We start from the raw sequence: 17344 nt of genomic DNA on the forward strand, positions 1-17344 counted from the left end.
TTGGCTTTGGTGAGGCCACATCTGGAGTACTGTGTCCAGTTCTGTGCCCCCCACTACAAAAAGGATGTGGACACATTGGAGAGGGTCCAGTGGAGGGCAACCAAAATGATTAGAGAGCTGGAGCATATGACTTATGAGGAGAGGCTGAGGGACTTTGGGTCTGTTTAGTCTGCAGAAGCAAAGAGTGAGGGGGGATTTGATAGCAGCTTTCTACTTCCTGAAGGGAGGTTCCAAAGAGGATGAAGAGGCTTTTTTCAGTAGTGACAGATGGCAGAACCAGGAGCAATGGTCTCAAGTTGTGGTGGGAGAGGTGCAGGTTGGATATTAGGAAAAACTATTTCACTAGAGTAGTGAAGCACTGGAATGGGTTACCTAGGGAAGTAGTGGAGTCTCCATCCCTAGAGGTGTTTTAAGTCTCAGCTTGACAAAGCTCTGGCTGGGTTGATTTAGTTGGGATTGGTCCTGCCTAGAGCAGGGGGCTGGACTTGATGACCTTCTGAAGACTCTTCCAGCTCTATGGTTCTATGATTCTAATAACTAGTAATAATAAATTGCCACTGAGACCTTGAATTTTGATATCCGTTAGGGATGTGATCTTTCTACTGAAATTCTTGTACAACTCTTAGTGTGGATGCAATTATCAGTATAAATATAAACATGTCTTACACCATGGTAGCTTATTTCCTTTCCCTACAGAAATACCGTAAAATCTCAAATATAATGTGCACCGATGTATAATGCGCACCCTGACTTTTGAATCTTATCATAACGAAAAAAAATCTATACTCCTATATATAATGCGCACCCCAAATTTGCCATATTTCCTGCCTTTTTGTATAGCTGGTTGATTGCACGTGAGCGTATGACTATATAATGCGTGGCATTTCGATGCACTCTTTGATACCATGAGTTGTCGATGATCTTACACTGCAGCTGAAAAACTTAAGGTAGTTAGCTATGCTGGGGCTCAAGCTATGCTGGGGCTCATGGCAACTGAACTGCTAGCCGTGAATTGGATGGCATAGAGTCAAACATTCGATTTTGGAGACTGCTGAAAGAGCATCTGCAAGCGATGCTTTGGACAAAGATGGATGAGTGAGGTCAAGGTGCTGCATATCCTGAGATGGAGGCCAAGCTGCTTGAGTGGATTACTGAACGTTGACAGCAAGGTGGTGGTGTTAGCATTGCGGAGAGTGAGGGCTTTGACCATTGCGAAAACGTGCACTAAAACAGCGGGTTTAAAGCTTCGTATGGCTGGGACGATCGGTTCATGCATCAGCATGGCCTATCGGTCCGACGATGAATGACAATCGCGCAGCTGGTGGACTCCAAATTACTACAGTTCCAGAAGTTTATCATAAAACTATGCAAGGAACACAGGTACAACCTTTCATTAATTGGTAATGCAGACCAGATTTACCTTTACATTTCAATAATCCTTACGATAGAACGCTTGAAGTGAAAGGTGCCAAGACCGTATCAATTGCTACCACAAAGCATGAAAAGTTGAGGTTTACCATTGTGCTTGCTTGCATGGCTGACAGAACACAGCTGCCGCCTTATGTTGTCTTTAGGTGCAGGACAATGTCAAAAAATGTTATATTCGCAAAGACTGTTCACATGCGTGTTCACCCTAACGGCTGGATTGACGAAGCTTTCATGCTTGATTGGCTACAGATGGTTTGGGCAAAGTGGCCGGGTGGACTTATGAGAAAGCAGTCTGTAATAGTTTGGGATGCATTTCGTTGTTGTCGTATGCCATCGATCAAGAAAATGCTTCAACATGATAAAACAGACTTGGCAATTATTCCTGGTGGAATCACCAAAATGTTGCAACTGCTTGATGTGACAGTTAATAAGCCAATGAAAGATGGACTCCGCAGGAAATGGAACACCTGGTTGTTGGATGGTGAATATACATTTACTGCTGGTGGACGTTTGCGAACACCGATGCGGCGAGACTTGACCCAGTGGATACCGGATGTCTAGCTTCAACTTGATCCCGCTATCATAAGGAAGGGGTTTCTGAAATGCTGCATCTCTAATGCAATGGATGGCAGTGAGGATGATGCCCTGTGGACGGATGTTGCACGCGATCCGAGCGACGATGAATTAGGTGAAGATGACAATGACTTGTATTATACCCCAGAAGATACTGCTCGTCTGTTCGAGGAAGATTATAGCAACAGCAAATCTGAGGGCTTTGAAGATGAGTAGAAGATCAATTTCTCTCAATGAAACTGACTATTAACATATTTGTGTCTCTAAACTACGGTATTGATTTACTTACTTTTACTCTTCTTTTTTTCAAAGTCTATATGCTTGCTTGTGTCTGGTAATAAAATTCAACTTCACATCCGGTGTCCAGCAATTAATTAACTGACGTGGAACTGCCAAAATAAAACTTTAAAAAATAACTCCTATATATAATGTGCACCCCGACTTTGATGCTAAAAAAACGGGAAAAAAGTGTGCATTACACTTGTGATTTTACAGTAACTGTCTTGGTATAAGTTACCTTTATTCCAGGAAAATGGTTACCAGATTAGGGGAGACTGGGAGTTGTACATCCTTGACTACACTAGCATGGTTAATGTGTAGACAAGGCACTAGCATGCTATGAGCTTATCACTGAAATTGTCATACTCCCTCTCATGTTAACATTGTATCATTTTATTTGCCCACTTGCTCCCATGGTAGTAATTTTATACCTACCTTTAAAAAGTTTCAGTCCAGGTTGGACCTCGCTGGTCCTGAATGAGGGGATTTGCTGGACCAGGAAAGGTTCCTCCCCTCATGGCTGTGCTGCCATTGGATTAGGGCTCCAGCGTGCCCTCACTAATGCATCAGCCCCTCTGCAGCTGGGACAGAGCTCCGCAGCGGGGGTGGAGGGATGGGGATGGAGCTCTGTAGCCAGGGCCTGACCTACTACCAGACCTCCCTCTTCTTTGGCTCCAACAGCTGGACTCCAGATGTTGCCAGATTAGGGAGTCCTGATTAAGGGAGGTACAACCTGTACCAAGATAATTTCAATTTATCTCAAATGCAGTATAGGAAGCAAAAAATCTTTTAAAATATCCTATTACGTTCAATATGATAATGGTTTTATATTTTGTATCTTGTAAAAATACTAACCTTGGATGAAGCAAAATGCAGGACAATGTAGCACTTTAAAGACTAACAAGATGGTTTATTAGATGATGAGCTTTCGTGGGCCAGACCCACTTCCTCAGATCAAATAGTGGAAGAAAGTAGTCACAACCATATATACCAAAGGATACAATTAAAAAAATGAACAAATATGAAAAGGACAAATCACATTGCAGAACAGGAGGGGGATGCGGGGGGGGGGGGGAAGGAAGGAAGGTAAGTGTCTGTGAATTGATGATATTAGAGGTAGGGAGAGTGGGATGTTTGTGAGTTAATGGTATTAGAGGTGATAATTGGGGAAACTATCTTGGTAATGGGTGAGATAGTTCAAGTGTTTGTTGAGTCCTTTTTGGAAAGTGTCGAATTTTAACATGAATGACAGTTCAGAGGATTCCCTTTCAAGTGCAGATGTAAAAGGTCTTTGTAGCAGAATGCAGGTGGTTAAGTCATTGAGAGAGTGTCCTTTCTGGTTAAAATGGCAAGAAACTGTTTTTTCTTTGTGATCTTGTCTGATATCTGTTTTGTGGGCACTTAATCCTTTGGCGAAGTGTCTGAGATATTTGTCCAATGTACATAGCAGACGGACACTTTCGGCACATGATAGCATAGATTATATTTCTGGATGCGCAGGAATATGTGTTCTTGATCTTATAACTCACTTGGTTAGGTCCAATAATGGTATCAGCAGAATGAATATGAGAGTTGAGTCTACTGTTTCATTTCTTAAATTGGAAATTCTTGAGACAAACTACATTTCCTTTTATTCTGTTTCAGGAGTGGAATGTGAAGATCTTATAGAAGAGCTGCTGTGTTGCCTCATTCAGCTCATTGTTGAAATCCCCCTTTTGTAAGTGCTTTTTACCGGATCTCTTTGAAACTTGGGATTTGTACTCTCCGGAGGGAATGTGTTCCTCATAATTTCCAAGCTTACTGTGCCAAAAAAAAAAAAGTTTGAAAAGTTTGAGCATTAGTCAGTTGCAAGACCACCATATCTGATCTCAGTAGTGATAATTGGCCTCTGGGTCTGAACTGAAGTATTTTGCTGCCTTAGATAAACGGTTATCATGCATACCTCCTCAATCCATCTTTTCTGCCCTATCCCATTTTTCTGTAGTTTCATTCCATCCCCTTATAGAACCTCAGAATACAGAAAAAGCATAGCTGCTACACTCTACAAAGAGGCTGTGTGCATCTGTTTCTGTTTGGGCACGGCCCCACTAAGTGTTATGATAAGGACAGGGGTAAATCTCATGGACGTTCCTCTTCAGTTGAAGCTTCCGTTGCTATAGATGCTAACCTGAAACTCACCCAAGTACCAGAAAGTGTGCTGGCTTGGAGCATAGAGACACAACAAAATATGAGAGCAGTACTCCTCGCCTCCTGCACTTATGTAGGGTCTTGGGTTTTTAAATTAAACTTGCGTTGCTCTTTTTAACCAGAAAGGTAAGTGAGATAAACTCTACATCCAAACTTCAGTTGAATTAAAGTTTGACTAACAAGAAAAATTATTGGGCAAACTCTTTCTATAAATTTTTGAAAATCAAACCAATTTGGTACCATGTTTCAGACTAGTGTTTACATTGCTAATTGTTCTGGTTGGAATGCTAACCAATCTGTTTGCTGCCCTTATAAAGATACAGCTGTTCTTGAAATATTGTATTCATTAAATGGAATTGTCATAATTAAACTAGTGTTTTGGGTTGTTAGTGGTATGATTTAGAGCAGTGGTCCCCAACCATTAGGGGTTGCCGGGCGCCAGGGGGCATGGCCGTTCGCCCGCCAGGCGCCCGGGGGGGGGAGAGCTGGGCCCCCCCATAGCCGCATTCCGGGGGCCGGCGCTCTCCCCTCAAGCGCCGCGCGCCCGGGGCCGGCGCTGGCGCTCTCTCCCCCCCCCCCCCTCCACCAAGCGCCGCGCGCCCGGCGCTCTCTCCCCCAAGTGCCGCGCGCTGGGTGCCGGCGCTGGCGTTCTTTCCTCCCTCCCTCCCCCAAGCGCCGCGCGCCCGGGCCGGCGCTAGCTCTCTGTCCCCAAGCGCCGCGCGCCCGAAGCCGGCGCTGGCGCTAGTGCTTCATCCCCGCTCCTCCCCCCAAGTGCCGCGCGCCCGGTGCCAGCGCTGGCGCTCTCTTCCCCCCATGCGCCGCGGGGGGTGAATCCGCGGCGTCCCCGGGGCCGGCGCTCACCGTGCGCCTCGCGCTCGGGGCCGGCTCCGGCACCGCGCATGCGCCACATGCCCGGGGCCAGGCCAGCCCTGAGCACTTGGTGGGTGCAGAGAAATGCCCCCGCGGGCGCCATGTTGGGGACCACGGATTTAGAGTATCAGTCTGCAAAGCAAAGAGGCATTCCCAGTGCTTCCTGAAACAGTTACACTTTTTGTTTGGAACAGATTAGAGGAAATACTAAGAGGTGAAAGGGCTGAGATACATGAAAACATTCATAAGTCCTGTATCTTTTTGTTGGAAAGCAATGTGATTGTGTGGTGTCCAGTGTCACCATTCCACAATCAAAGTTGATTTAACCCTTTTCAGCTGTTGGACCCTATGTCAGCATGTACTTACAGTAGTTTTTGAAAGCTACAATTACACTAATAGCAATATAGAGGGAAAACGTGTAAAGTTTAACATACTACACACTTCCAAAAAACACTTAGCTCTGTGGGACTAAAGTTGTCAGGAGTCTAGTTTTTGTCCAGAATACCTGATCAGAAAGGGATTTTAGCAGCTTGGGTTAGCACTGCTTACTGAGCTGTTAAGTCGGGTTGGCGCAGAGCTGGCAGGTTCCCAACCCAATTCTTCATGGACACTGGGAAGCAGCTGGCATGTCTCTCTGGCTCCTAGATGTAGAAGTTGCCAAGTGGGCTCTGCATGCTGCCCCTGCCCAGAGCATTGACTCTGAAGCTCCTATTGGCTGGGAACATTAGCCATTGAGAGCTGCAGGCGGGGACAGCATGCTGAGATGCTTAGCTGCAACTCCACGGAGAACCCGGAGGGACATACCATCTGCTTCCTGGGAGTTGCTTGAGGTAAGAGGTGCCCAGAGCCTGCACTCCTCATCCTCCATACCTTGGCCCGGAGTCTCCTCCCACACTGTGTCCTCCTGGAGCCTACACTGCTGCCTGTACTCCAACCCTGAGCTCTCATTCTGCACCCCATCGCACCCCATCACACCACCTAATTCCTTGCCTTAGCCCTGAGTCCCTTCAGCCTAACTCAGAGCACCCTCTTGCAACTCCAGCCCAGAGCCTACTCCCCTGCCCCAGCCTGGAGCCCCTTCCAGCATCCTGAACTTTCTGGCCCCACCGTGGAGCCTTCATCTCCTGCCAGAGCTCTCACCCTCCCCATATCTCTTCCCAGTCATGCCTGATGAAAATGGCATGGCAGGAGGTAGGGGAGGAAAAGCAAGCAAAGGGGAGGGGTGGAATGAGTGGCGGGGCAAGGTCTCAGAGAAGAGCGGGAAATGGGGGCTGAGGCAAAGATGTTCACTTTTGTGCAATTAGAAAGTTGGCAACTCTATTTGGAAAACATGTTTAGCTGACTGTTTAGTTTCTTTAGTTATGTCTACAATGCAATGAAAAACCTATGGCTGGGCCATGCCAGCTGACTTGGACTCACAGGGTTGTTTATTAGTGGTATAGATGTTTGAGCTCTGGGACCCTTTGATCTCATAGGGCCCTGGAGCCCAGGCTCCAGGCTGAGCTCGAATGTTTATGCTGCAGTTAAGTAGCCCAAACCCCACAAGTTCAAGTTGGCTGGCACAGACCAGCTGCGGTGTCTAATTACAGTGTAGACTTACATTTATAGTAATACCCATGCAAAATATTTGTACAGCTAAAACACGGGCTCTCAAACTTATTTTGCGTAGTTTCCTTCCCCCGCAGCAAAATTATTTGAGGCTGTGGCAACCCCCCATTCCCAAAAAATGACCATACCCCATTACATGCCACCCTTACTTTTGTGCTACTGCTTATGGCAGTGCTATCTTCAAAGCTGCGCACCCAGGCAGCAACTGCCACACTCAAGCTTCCAGCTCTGAAGGCAGCGCAGCAGTAAGAGTGGCATTACTGTGACCCTTCTGTAATAGTCTTGTGACCTCCTTTTGGGTTGAGACCCCCCCAGTTTGAGAAATACTGGGCTTGTTTTGTTTTTTTAGACAGAATATTCCTGAGATAGTATGTTAAGATGCTGATAGTTCTGACATAGCCAAAGTACAAATCTGGATACTTAAGAAAAATGTTCATTTTGTTTACCTTGAACAATGTAAAACAACTCCAGTCAGCAAGTTGTTTTGCAGGTCATTTGGTGAAGATTTAATGCATGGAAAACTGTTCCCGTGAGGACACACAAAATAAAAAAAATTCTCATTGAGGATTTTGTCTGTCTCTTCAAATTCATCTGTTGTTGAAGGTTGCCTTCTGAGTAGCTATAACATTCAATAGGGGCCCAGATCTGTAAACTCTGGTGTGCTCTCTTTCAGACAGATATGGTAGCGTTGAAAGGTTTTTTGGATTATGATAACTGCAGATTTGTATCTAGCTCATAAGTTCTTCTTCGAGGAGAGTCCCTGTGGATGCTCCACCTAAGGTGCTTCAGCGCCGCTGAGCCCTCGATTGGAGATTTGTGCCAGCAGTGTCTCAGGGCCGGCAGCGTGCACGAGGACTTGGTGTGTGTTCTAAGGAGGCTATTGCACATGAGCAGCTGGCCATTCCCCCTCAGTTCCTTTTCAACTGGTGCTGGCTGTGGTCACTGATCAGCAGTCTTCCTTTACCTCATCTTTTACCTGTCTACTTACTTATACTTTACCTCAGCAACCCGGACTCCCTACTCTCCTTATTAGCTGTATAGAAAACAAAAACAAAAAACCATTGTCGGACAAGTGCATGAAGCTGCATACTAAGCCCGCGTTTGTTCTGGCTCTCTAGGATAAGCCGATCTCGTCCGGATTTAAAAGGTGTTTGAGCTGCAGGCTGTCCTTTTCAATTTGAGGGGCGTGTAGAGTGTGTTCGCTGTCTGGGTGAACAGAATGCCTCAGAACATTGCCCATACTGTCAAAAGCTTACAACCCGATCCAGGAGATAAAGAGCTACAACTCAGAATGTTATAAATAGAGAAAAAGGCTTGGTTAGCTTCTGACCTTGAACAATCCGCTCCTCCCAGACACACATCACCTGGGACTGAGTCTGAGGCAGCGGCTCATATGGGGTCGAGCCCTAAGGACCGGGAAACCAACAAGATGAATAAAAGGTCCTATTCTTCCTCGGGGACTGACTCCCACTTGAGGAAGTGAGCTCCCCACAAAAATGCTGCATCTTCAACCCCACAAATGGGGTCTGATAAGCAGCATGCAAGCGGGACCAGCAAGGAAAAAAGCCGGAACCTGTGGCACTCAAAGTACTTCAGAAGGTACCACCAGAGGCAAAATGCAAAGCCTCAGCAGCGGCATCGACTGAAACATCTACAGCACCATCCTCCACTCAAAGACACCGCTTGCAGTAGTCACTGAGCACAAACAACTTAGTGGAAGCAGCACCGCCAGCACCACTAACCTACCCAGCACCGCGCTCTCACACCAAACAGCTGGCGTTTCCTTTAACTCTGCTGCATACGCCATATGCTTGCTGCTACCTGCTCGTCAGCTGCTTCCACATTTTACAATGGCAGCAGTGTTCTCAGTCAATTTGGTACTGAGGTCGTCACCGGTGGTACCCCGAAGACCTCATGGTGCACCTTCTCATCTTTGCCTGTCAGCTCAGTTGCCTCGTCACTCAGTGACAATGAGGATGCAGTGTCCAAACAGCCACAATGAACGTGGCGCTCCTCACATAGGACACAACAACAAAATCAGTAATGGCAACTCCCGCCGTGGCTCCCAACCCTGGTTATGCCTAACTGGCCATACTGGGACTCCTGGGCGGCTTACAGACAACAACAGTTTGCACAGCCATAGCAGACGCATCCAACACCAAAGTCCCAGACACCAGTGAGGCAGGCCATACAACAATACAGCTCAGACTCAAATGAACAAGACATGGACTCTATGGAGGAAGAATAGAGATCACCCTCTTCTCCACCCACACATAACTCATCCACTTCCACAAAGGATATGATCATAACCCCACCGTCAACTACGGGGGATGATTTTAAGTTGTTCCAAGATCTTTTCGAGAGAGTGAAAGAGATTTCACTAAGGTGTCAGTCAGACATGCCACAGACGCAACACTAACTTATAAACATTCTACAAACATCTTCCCATGTAAAATTGGCCAATCCCAAGAACGAGGTGCTCCTGGACCCCACCAAGAACATATGGTTCACGCCAGACTCAATCACCCCAACAACAAAACGAGTGCACAGTGGCAGCGTGGAGAGTAGAGAGGATAAGGTTTCCCTTTCCTATGCAACAAGTTCTAGCTGCTCCTGGGGGATTTCCAAGAATTCCCAGTACTGCCAGGAGATATAATTCCTCTATCATGTACTGGGTCAACCTCAGGGCCTTCTCCGACAAGTAAAATTGAATCAAAGAATTACAGCCCACAAAAGACTAGACTAGTATATGCTGCATACAGAGAACAAGATGGACAGAGGTGTACCAGTTTCTGAGCCACCAATACCAGGGAAATGATTGTTATACTCCGATAATCCTAACAAGTAACCCAAAAACCATATGCTGCAAACGACGACGAAAATTCTACAAGGTAATTGCCAGTTTGACCTGTGAAAAAATTTATTCCTAACCGCACGTGGCAGTAACAGTGCACATCTGAAAGAAAACCAGGCAGCCAAGCATCTGACAGAGGGAGGAGAGAATGCTTGATGCTGCCTGAGAGCCTTGGCTCTCCTCATCCAATGTCCCATCTCCAGCCATGACCATGCCTAATGTTTCAGATGAAGGATATTTGAATCATAGAACCATAGAGCTGGAAGAGACCTTAGAAGGCCATCAAGTCCAGCCCCCTGCCTGAGGCAAGACCAGTCCCAATTAAATCAACCCAGCCAGGGCTCTGTCAAGCTGAGACTTAAACATCTCTAGGGATGGAGACTCCACTACTTCCCTAGGTAACCCATTCCAGTGCTTCACTACCCTCCTAGTGAAATAGTTTTTCCTAATATCCAACATGGACCTCTCCCACTGTAACTTGAGACCATTGTTCCTTGTTCTGCCGTCCGTCAGTACAGTGAACAGCCTTTCTCCATCCTCTTGGGAACCTCCCTACAGGAAGTTGAAGGCTGCTATCAAATTCCCCCCTCACTCTTCTCTTCTTCTGCAGACTAAAGAAACCCAAATCCCTCAGTCTCTCCTCATAGGTCTTGCGCTCTAGCCCCCTAATCATTTTGCAAAAGCGACGAGAAGTCCTGTGGCACCTTATAGACTAACTGAAGTGTAGGAGCATAAGCTTTCGTGGGCAAAGACCCACTTCGTCAGATGCATGCACATCTGTGAGTGGGGCTCAAACAGCTGTGCAGCTGCGTAGCATACAGGAAACTTAGCATCTAACTAATTATCATATATGGGGGCAGGAAGGAATTTTCCCTTAGTTCAGACTGGCAGAGCCCCTGTTGTTTCTTTGTTAGTTTTTTGTTTTGCCTTCTTCTATAGCATGGGGCACCTTTCACTTTCTGGTTGAAACTAGTATACATGGTGGATTCTCTGTGACTTGGAAGTTTAGCTTACCCATAGGTTATGGGTATATTACAGCAGCAGGTGGGTGAGGTTCTGTTGTCGGCAATATGCAGAGGTCAAACTAGATGAAAGTTCCTTCTGGCCTTTCAATACCTCACTGCTCATATACTTTATTTCCACATTTTAGATGGAGGTGTAGGATTACCCAGTTTCTTCAGTAAGTCTGAATCGGCCACATACGCATGAAGCACCTGATGAGTATTAGTGTTATCATGTGGAGCTAGATAAGAATTATACATGATCTAGAAGTTTAATGTCTCCAGCTGTAACAGCAATGTTGTGGGCCATGTAATTGATACTTAGAAAAATTCTGAAAAAAATTGGGATCATCTTTGGTTTGGTGCATAGAGATTTGCAAAGATGATTATAGAACTGCCTATTGCAGCCTTTAGGAGAGTAAATATCTCTTCACTATCAAACCTTGAGCTTGGAATATTAACGTTCAGCTTTTTGTGTATTTTGAATGTCAATGCCTCTTGCTTTAGAATTATAACTACCAGAAACTGAGAGGCCTATCTAATCTCTATTCAGTTTACAAGCTACAAGTTCTGTCTGATCTGTCTCTCTGAGCATGGCAATGCTAATGTTCTCTTTAAGCATCAAGTATATTTTTTTCTTTTAATAGGGTTAATACCTCCCCTTATATTCGAGGAAAGAGTTTTAATTATTGGAGTCGTCATTGTTAAAATATACTAGATAAAACATAGTAATTTTATGAATAAATGAGAAATGGCATGTTTACCCAATCAGCCAACAGTTCTTGTATATCTGTGTAGCAAAAGTTGTTATATCCCAGAACATCTTTTATAAGAGAGTGAAGGAAATTCTCAGCATGGGAGAGTAGTGGAAGGAAGCAAAAAGAGGAATTACGTAGATTTAAAAAAAAAGAAAGCAAAACAAAAAATATGAGAAATACGCATTAGTACTCTATAATCAGGATTTGGTTTAAACTGTCCAAAAATTAATACTTGACACTTAGGGGGGGCTGCTGGATAAGGTGAAACTAGGAAATCCTCATCATCCTTGGGCTCTCACAATTACAACTGTAGAAATAATTACGTATAGAATATTGATACCGTGGTCCATAAGGAAGCACTAGCTAATAAAACTGTGATATATAGATATATAATTAATCCAGTGACATTGTATATCAATGCTCCTTTCCTAGGATTTAAGACCGTAGGAAGTAAATTGATGAAAATTTATTGATGATAGCCTTTCAACCCTGATCAGAGCAAGGCAAAAAGAAAAGGAATTGACATATCCGTATTAATATAGCACCCATCCACTTGTTTAGAGCAGGCATGTCAGATCATATTTATGCATTGCTCGCTCTCTCTGGTCTGATCATTCCCTAAATGTTTCCTCTTATGAGGAAGGAGTTTGCAGATTTTGAGATTTTTCTGCCACCTACGTAGAATTGAATGACCTTGCTGATTCTCTCCATACTAGCTCTTTTTTCTCTGTGTTTTTGCAATATAGTCTTCTTAATGGCAAACTTGAGGAATTTCACAATTGGTGCTCTAGGCCTATTCCTAGGAGCTGGCTTGAGGGCAAGGGCCCACTGTGTCTGTTTCATATCAAAACAAATGTCTGCTGGTAGGTACAACTACTTCGGGACACATGCAGCAGATTTACCTTTCTCTGTTCCTTTTGGTTTTCTATGTTGATTATCTTGATCTCAGAAGTCTTGATATTTCAGTTCTTCATAACCTGCAATTTATTTGCTTTAAAGTCATCTTCCACTTCAGAAACCTTGTATATTTAATTTCAGAGGTATTTTCAGCCACCTGTTGTAGACTGTCATTAGCTGCATTCCATCAGGCTCAGGCACCATCTTGCTTGTAGAGAGGGGACAGATTTTTCTGTTTCTCTGATGCTTTTGGAATTGGAGGAACAGGCGAGTTAGGGGGGTATCTTGGAGGTTTCAGTAGTGTGGTGCAATATTTCTCTGGGTCTGGGACCTACCCCTGCTGTGGTTCTGCATTTAATGTGTATTAGGAGTCAGGCAGGCAGGCAGCCTGGCTCAGTTCTGACTCGTGCCAGGTCAGGGAGCCCAGACCTCCCCATCCCAGACTTGGGCTGCTGCCACCCCACGCTGCTGCCTCTGAATCAGGAAGCTGGTCCGCAAGAGGAGCCAGTTTTAAAACCAGCTGGTTTTTAAACTGGCTCCTCTCATGGGCCAGCTCCTGCCTGGCATCTTGCACTGCTGACTGATACAGAGGCAGCAGCATGGAGTGGCAGGGTACTCGTTGGGAGTGGTGCCGGAGCACACTGGCTACATTATTTGTGACTAAGCTTGGTCAAAAATTTAACTACAGAAAATACATAGTCTAAAATTTTAATTGGGTATGTTTTAAATATAGTCAGCCCTCTTCCCCCCCCCCCCCCCCCCCCCCCCCCCCCTCACTTGGCTTTCTTGGTAACAGATATAGATTGGATACAGGCTGAATGTTCTAAGCATGTGTAAACATGACTTTCACATTATGAGAAAATATTTTAAATGCACAATTTGTAAATCGAAATGATAGCTTCATTCATATAACTATTCTCTCTTCTCCCTGCAGAGATATAACGTATAGCATTTCCCTGGAAGCTGTGACAACACTTGTTGTCTTTCTTTCCTGCCAACTATTTCACAAGGAAATTCTGCGAGAGAGTGTCATTCATAAATACCTGATGCATGGCCGATGGTATGTCACATTCTTGTGCTGCATTCAGTACAGAGCAAAGCAAATAGTTTTTCATGATGTCATAAACTTCTGGTTTTTGTTCCTAGATTGTTATACTTGAAGACAGTGTAAGGAGAGGACAGCATACTGAGTTTTATTGCATTGTGCTGCCACTTCGAATACAAAACAAAACATTGCCAAATGCTTGTGAAATGTTTCACATTTAAAGGTTCTCCTACCTTCATTTCAGTACAGCTTTACTTTGGATCCCATTCATCCTTATTACTTGATTGTACCATGTTTACATTTTATGAATTACTTAACACTTTTATTTTAAAAGAAATCATTTACTTTTTACTTTTCAATGTATCTTTGGGTTTTCTCTATAGTGTTCCTCTCTTGTATCATCTGAGTGCCTCAAAAATACTCCTGAAATTATTCCCTGCTACAGCACCATTTGTATAGATGGGAAAAGTGAGACATGGAAGCTTATTAGGCCCTGGTCTTGTAAACACTGAGAGCATGTCTACACAGCAGGGCAAAAGTCGATTTAAGTTATTCAACTTCAGCTACGTCAATTGCATAGCTGAAGTTGAAATAGCTTAATTCGGCTTTTAGTGCTGTCTACACAGCAGGAAGTTGAAGGAAGAACATTCTTCCTTTGACTTCCCTTACTCCTTGGCTACGTCTACATTGGCATGATTTTGCGCAAGAACTCTTTTGTGGAAGCGTTCTTGTGCAAAAACTCTTCCAGAAGAGTGTCGACACTGGCATGTGCCTTTGCACAAGAGATGTGCTTTTGCGCAAGAGCATCCATGCCAGTGTAGACGCTTTCTTCCTCAAGAAAGCTCTGATGGCCATTTTAACCATAGGGCTTTCTTGCGCAAGAAATTCATGTTGCCTGTCTACACTGGCCTCTTGCGCAAGAACAGTTGCGCAAGAGGGCTTATTTCTGAGCGAGAGCATCAGAGTTCTTGCACAAGAAGCCCTGATTTTATACATTAGAACGTCAGTGTTCTTGTGCAAGAACTCGCGGCCGCTTCTGTGCAAGATAATGTAGACACAGCCCTTGTGAAATGAGGGTTACAGGAGTCAGAATAAGAAGTCCTCCAGGTCGCCATTATTTCAAAATAATGGCTTGCTGTGTAGATGCGCTCTTTGTTATTTCAGAATAATGTCAGTTTATTTTGAAATAACGCTGCTGTGTAGACATACCCTGTGTTTCTAATTGTACTTACTTGAGTAGTCCTTTTGGCTTTGGAGAATTTAGGTAATTAATTCTGAATTAGTTCCAACAACTCTTCTCCACCACTGACAGTCACTGAGGTGAGGTCATGCCAGCGGTGAAAGTAAGTGTTGAGCTCCTCCGATAAGAAGCTGGCTGGTGCTAGGATGCTCTACTGCAAGAGGATGCATGGTGCACTGATAGCTGGGTTCCAACTGGCTCCTGGGGCTTTCCTGTAGGCTGGTGCTGGTGGTGGCCCCATACGCTGTGCTAAAGAGCAGGCAGCCAGGCAGGTTGAAGAGGCTGATTGGGGTTGCGCTGTAGGAGGCATGTGTTCTCTCAACCATGTTTCTAGTTCAGCATCTGCATCCCAGCCTGTGCTGCCTCTTTTTTGCCACGCTGGCAGTGCAGGAACAAAGGCAGTATGGGGTAGGGACTGGCAAGGTAACTTGGCTTACAACTAGGACTGCCCCAGGTCAGCCCTGAACTCCTTCCCACACACACCTCACTGGTACCTCAGCCCATTCCCAAGCACGCTGCCCTGATTCCTGTACCCCTCCATGCACCACCCAACCCTGACTCCTGTACCACACCACACACCCCAACTCCCTTAGCCTGGGGATGTAAGCGACTAGTCAACTATCTGAAACTACAGGCAGTCCCCGACTTACGCGGATCCGACTTACGTTGGATCCGCACTTACGAACGGAGCTTTCTCGCCCCGGAAGTCGGGGCGAGAAAGCCCCGTTCGTAAGCTGCTCCGGTGCCCCTGGTCTGCTGGAGACCGTCTCCAGCAGACCAGGGGCACCGGGCGGGTTCCCGCGCTTCTGAGGCTTTGCCAGAGCAAAGCCTCAGAAGCGCGGGAACCCCTGCTGCTGCCCCTTGAGACCCGGTGCCTGTGGTCTGCTGGGGACGGTCCCCAGCAGACCACAGGCACCCTGACTGAAGCCGCAGCCGCGGGGGGGTCCCGCGCCTCTGAGGCTTTGCTCTGGGACTGACCACAGGCACCCAGCAGACCACAGGCACCCAGACTGAAGCCGCAGCCGTGGCGGGGTCCCTCGCCTCTGAGGCTTTGCCAGAGCAAAGCCTCAGAGGCGCGGCACCCCGCTGCCGCTGCGGCTCTGCTCCCCGTGTCCCTGGTCTGCTGGGGGGAGGGGGGGGCGCAGCTAGTGTGCTCCCCCCCCCAGCAGACCAGGCTTTTGTTTTGGACTCTGGGGCAGAGCAGCTGGGGTGCTGCCGATTGGTCCTGCAGCGCCCGTGGGCACTACTGGACCAACCCGGCAGCACCCCAGCTGCTCTGCCCCAGGTCCTGATTCAGCCGCTGCTGGTCAGTTTCAGCAGCGGCTGAATCAGGACGTCTGGGGCAGAGCAGATGGGGTGCTGCTGGGTTGGTCCAGTAGCACCCCAGCTGCTCTGCCCCAGGCGTCCCCAGGTCAGCTTTTGCTGAAACTGACCAGCGCTGACTACAGGAAGCCCGAGGCAGAGTTGCTCTGCCCCGGGCTTCCTGGAATCAGCTGCTGATCAGTTTCAGCAGCAGCTGACTTGGGGACGCCTGGGGTTCTTAAGTTGATTCTGTATGTAAGTCAGAACTGGCGGTCAGTTTCAGCAGTGTCTGAATCTGGACGCCAGTTCCGACTTACATACAGATTCAACTTAAGAACAAACCTACAGTCCCTATCTTGTACGTAACCCGGGGACTGCCTGTATAAGCATAAACTTATTGGATAGTCAACTAGTGATGCGACTAGTTGCTTCCATCCCCTTGCTGCCTCTATCAGAGAGAGGCAGCAGGGGGGCAGAGCAAGAGTCAGTGCTGGGGTGAGCTGGCTTAAAAGCCAGTTCCCCCCAGCACTGTCTGTGTGCAAGGTGCAGGGGATGTAGAGGCACAGCAGGAAAAGGCGTGAGTGGGGACTGAAGCAGTCTCTGCTTGCACCATTTCTGCTACCATTCTGCGTTTGATTCTCCTGTGATTCCTCTGGGGCTCTTGTTGGTTTCAAAAGCAGAAGCTCCAGGGCTGCAGGGAGTGTGGGGCCAGTTCCCTACTGGTCTCTTGCTACAGTTCAAAAGCAGAGGTACCCTTATAGAATAATTGAATGGTCGATGGAAATCCTATTGACTATTTGATTAATCTAAATTTAACATCCGTACTTAAGCCCCCCACAGCCCACGCCACACTTACATTTCTTCCAAGTACTGTTGTATTGCAACTCCCCCTATCTCCACCCCAATGCCCTGCACTGAGCTGATCCACCTTCTGAGTTCTGTTTGTGCTCTATCTTTAAACAGTAAGAAAAACAAAAAATAAACACTGGCAATATTAGCTGTAGACAGTAACTCTTCTATATGCTAGCTGTTGCTGGTTGCTCCTTTCTGTACTGTTGATGGGGGAACATACCTACTAGTGAAGAGACTTACTACAGTAATGTCTGCAGAGATCTTTAAGTTGTATTGATGGAATGCACTCTAGATGTGGTAAATATTCCAGTGCTGTATTTTTGTACATGTAGTTATAACCTGTCCTCTTGTGTAATTATGCTTATATCAATCTTTCTTTAAGTTTTAGTGCAGTTACCAGTGTTCTTACTTCATGTTCTTTGATAAATATTAGATTTCTTTTTCTTTTCA

The 17344-nt window shown here is 46.1% G+C and overlaps 1 protein-coding gene across 3 annotated transcripts in view; it reads left to right on the plus strand.

The window, feature by feature from the left end:
* DYM (dymeclin) overlaps positions 1-17344 on the plus strand; it is a 326106-nt gene that overhangs the window by 72818 nt on the left and 235944 nt on the right. For all 3 annotated transcript variants that reach the window (XM_075932691.2, XM_075932685.2, XM_075932689.2), the window contains exons 7-8: positions 3925-3997; positions 13390-13515. In XM_075932691.2, coding sequence (XP_075788806.1) covers positions 3925-3997; positions 13390-13515 — 199 coding nt within the window. The remainder of the gene's footprint in view (positions 1-3924; positions 3998-13389; positions 13516-17344) is intronic.

The sequence above is a fragment of the Pelodiscus sinensis genome, chromosome 6 (genome assembly GCF_052426305.1).
Source record: "Pelodiscus sinensis isolate ZL-2025 chromosome 6, ASM5242630v1, whole genome shotgun sequence".
NCBI classification, from domain to species: Eukaryota; Metazoa; Chordata; order Testudines; family Trionychidae; genus Pelodiscus; species Pelodiscus sinensis.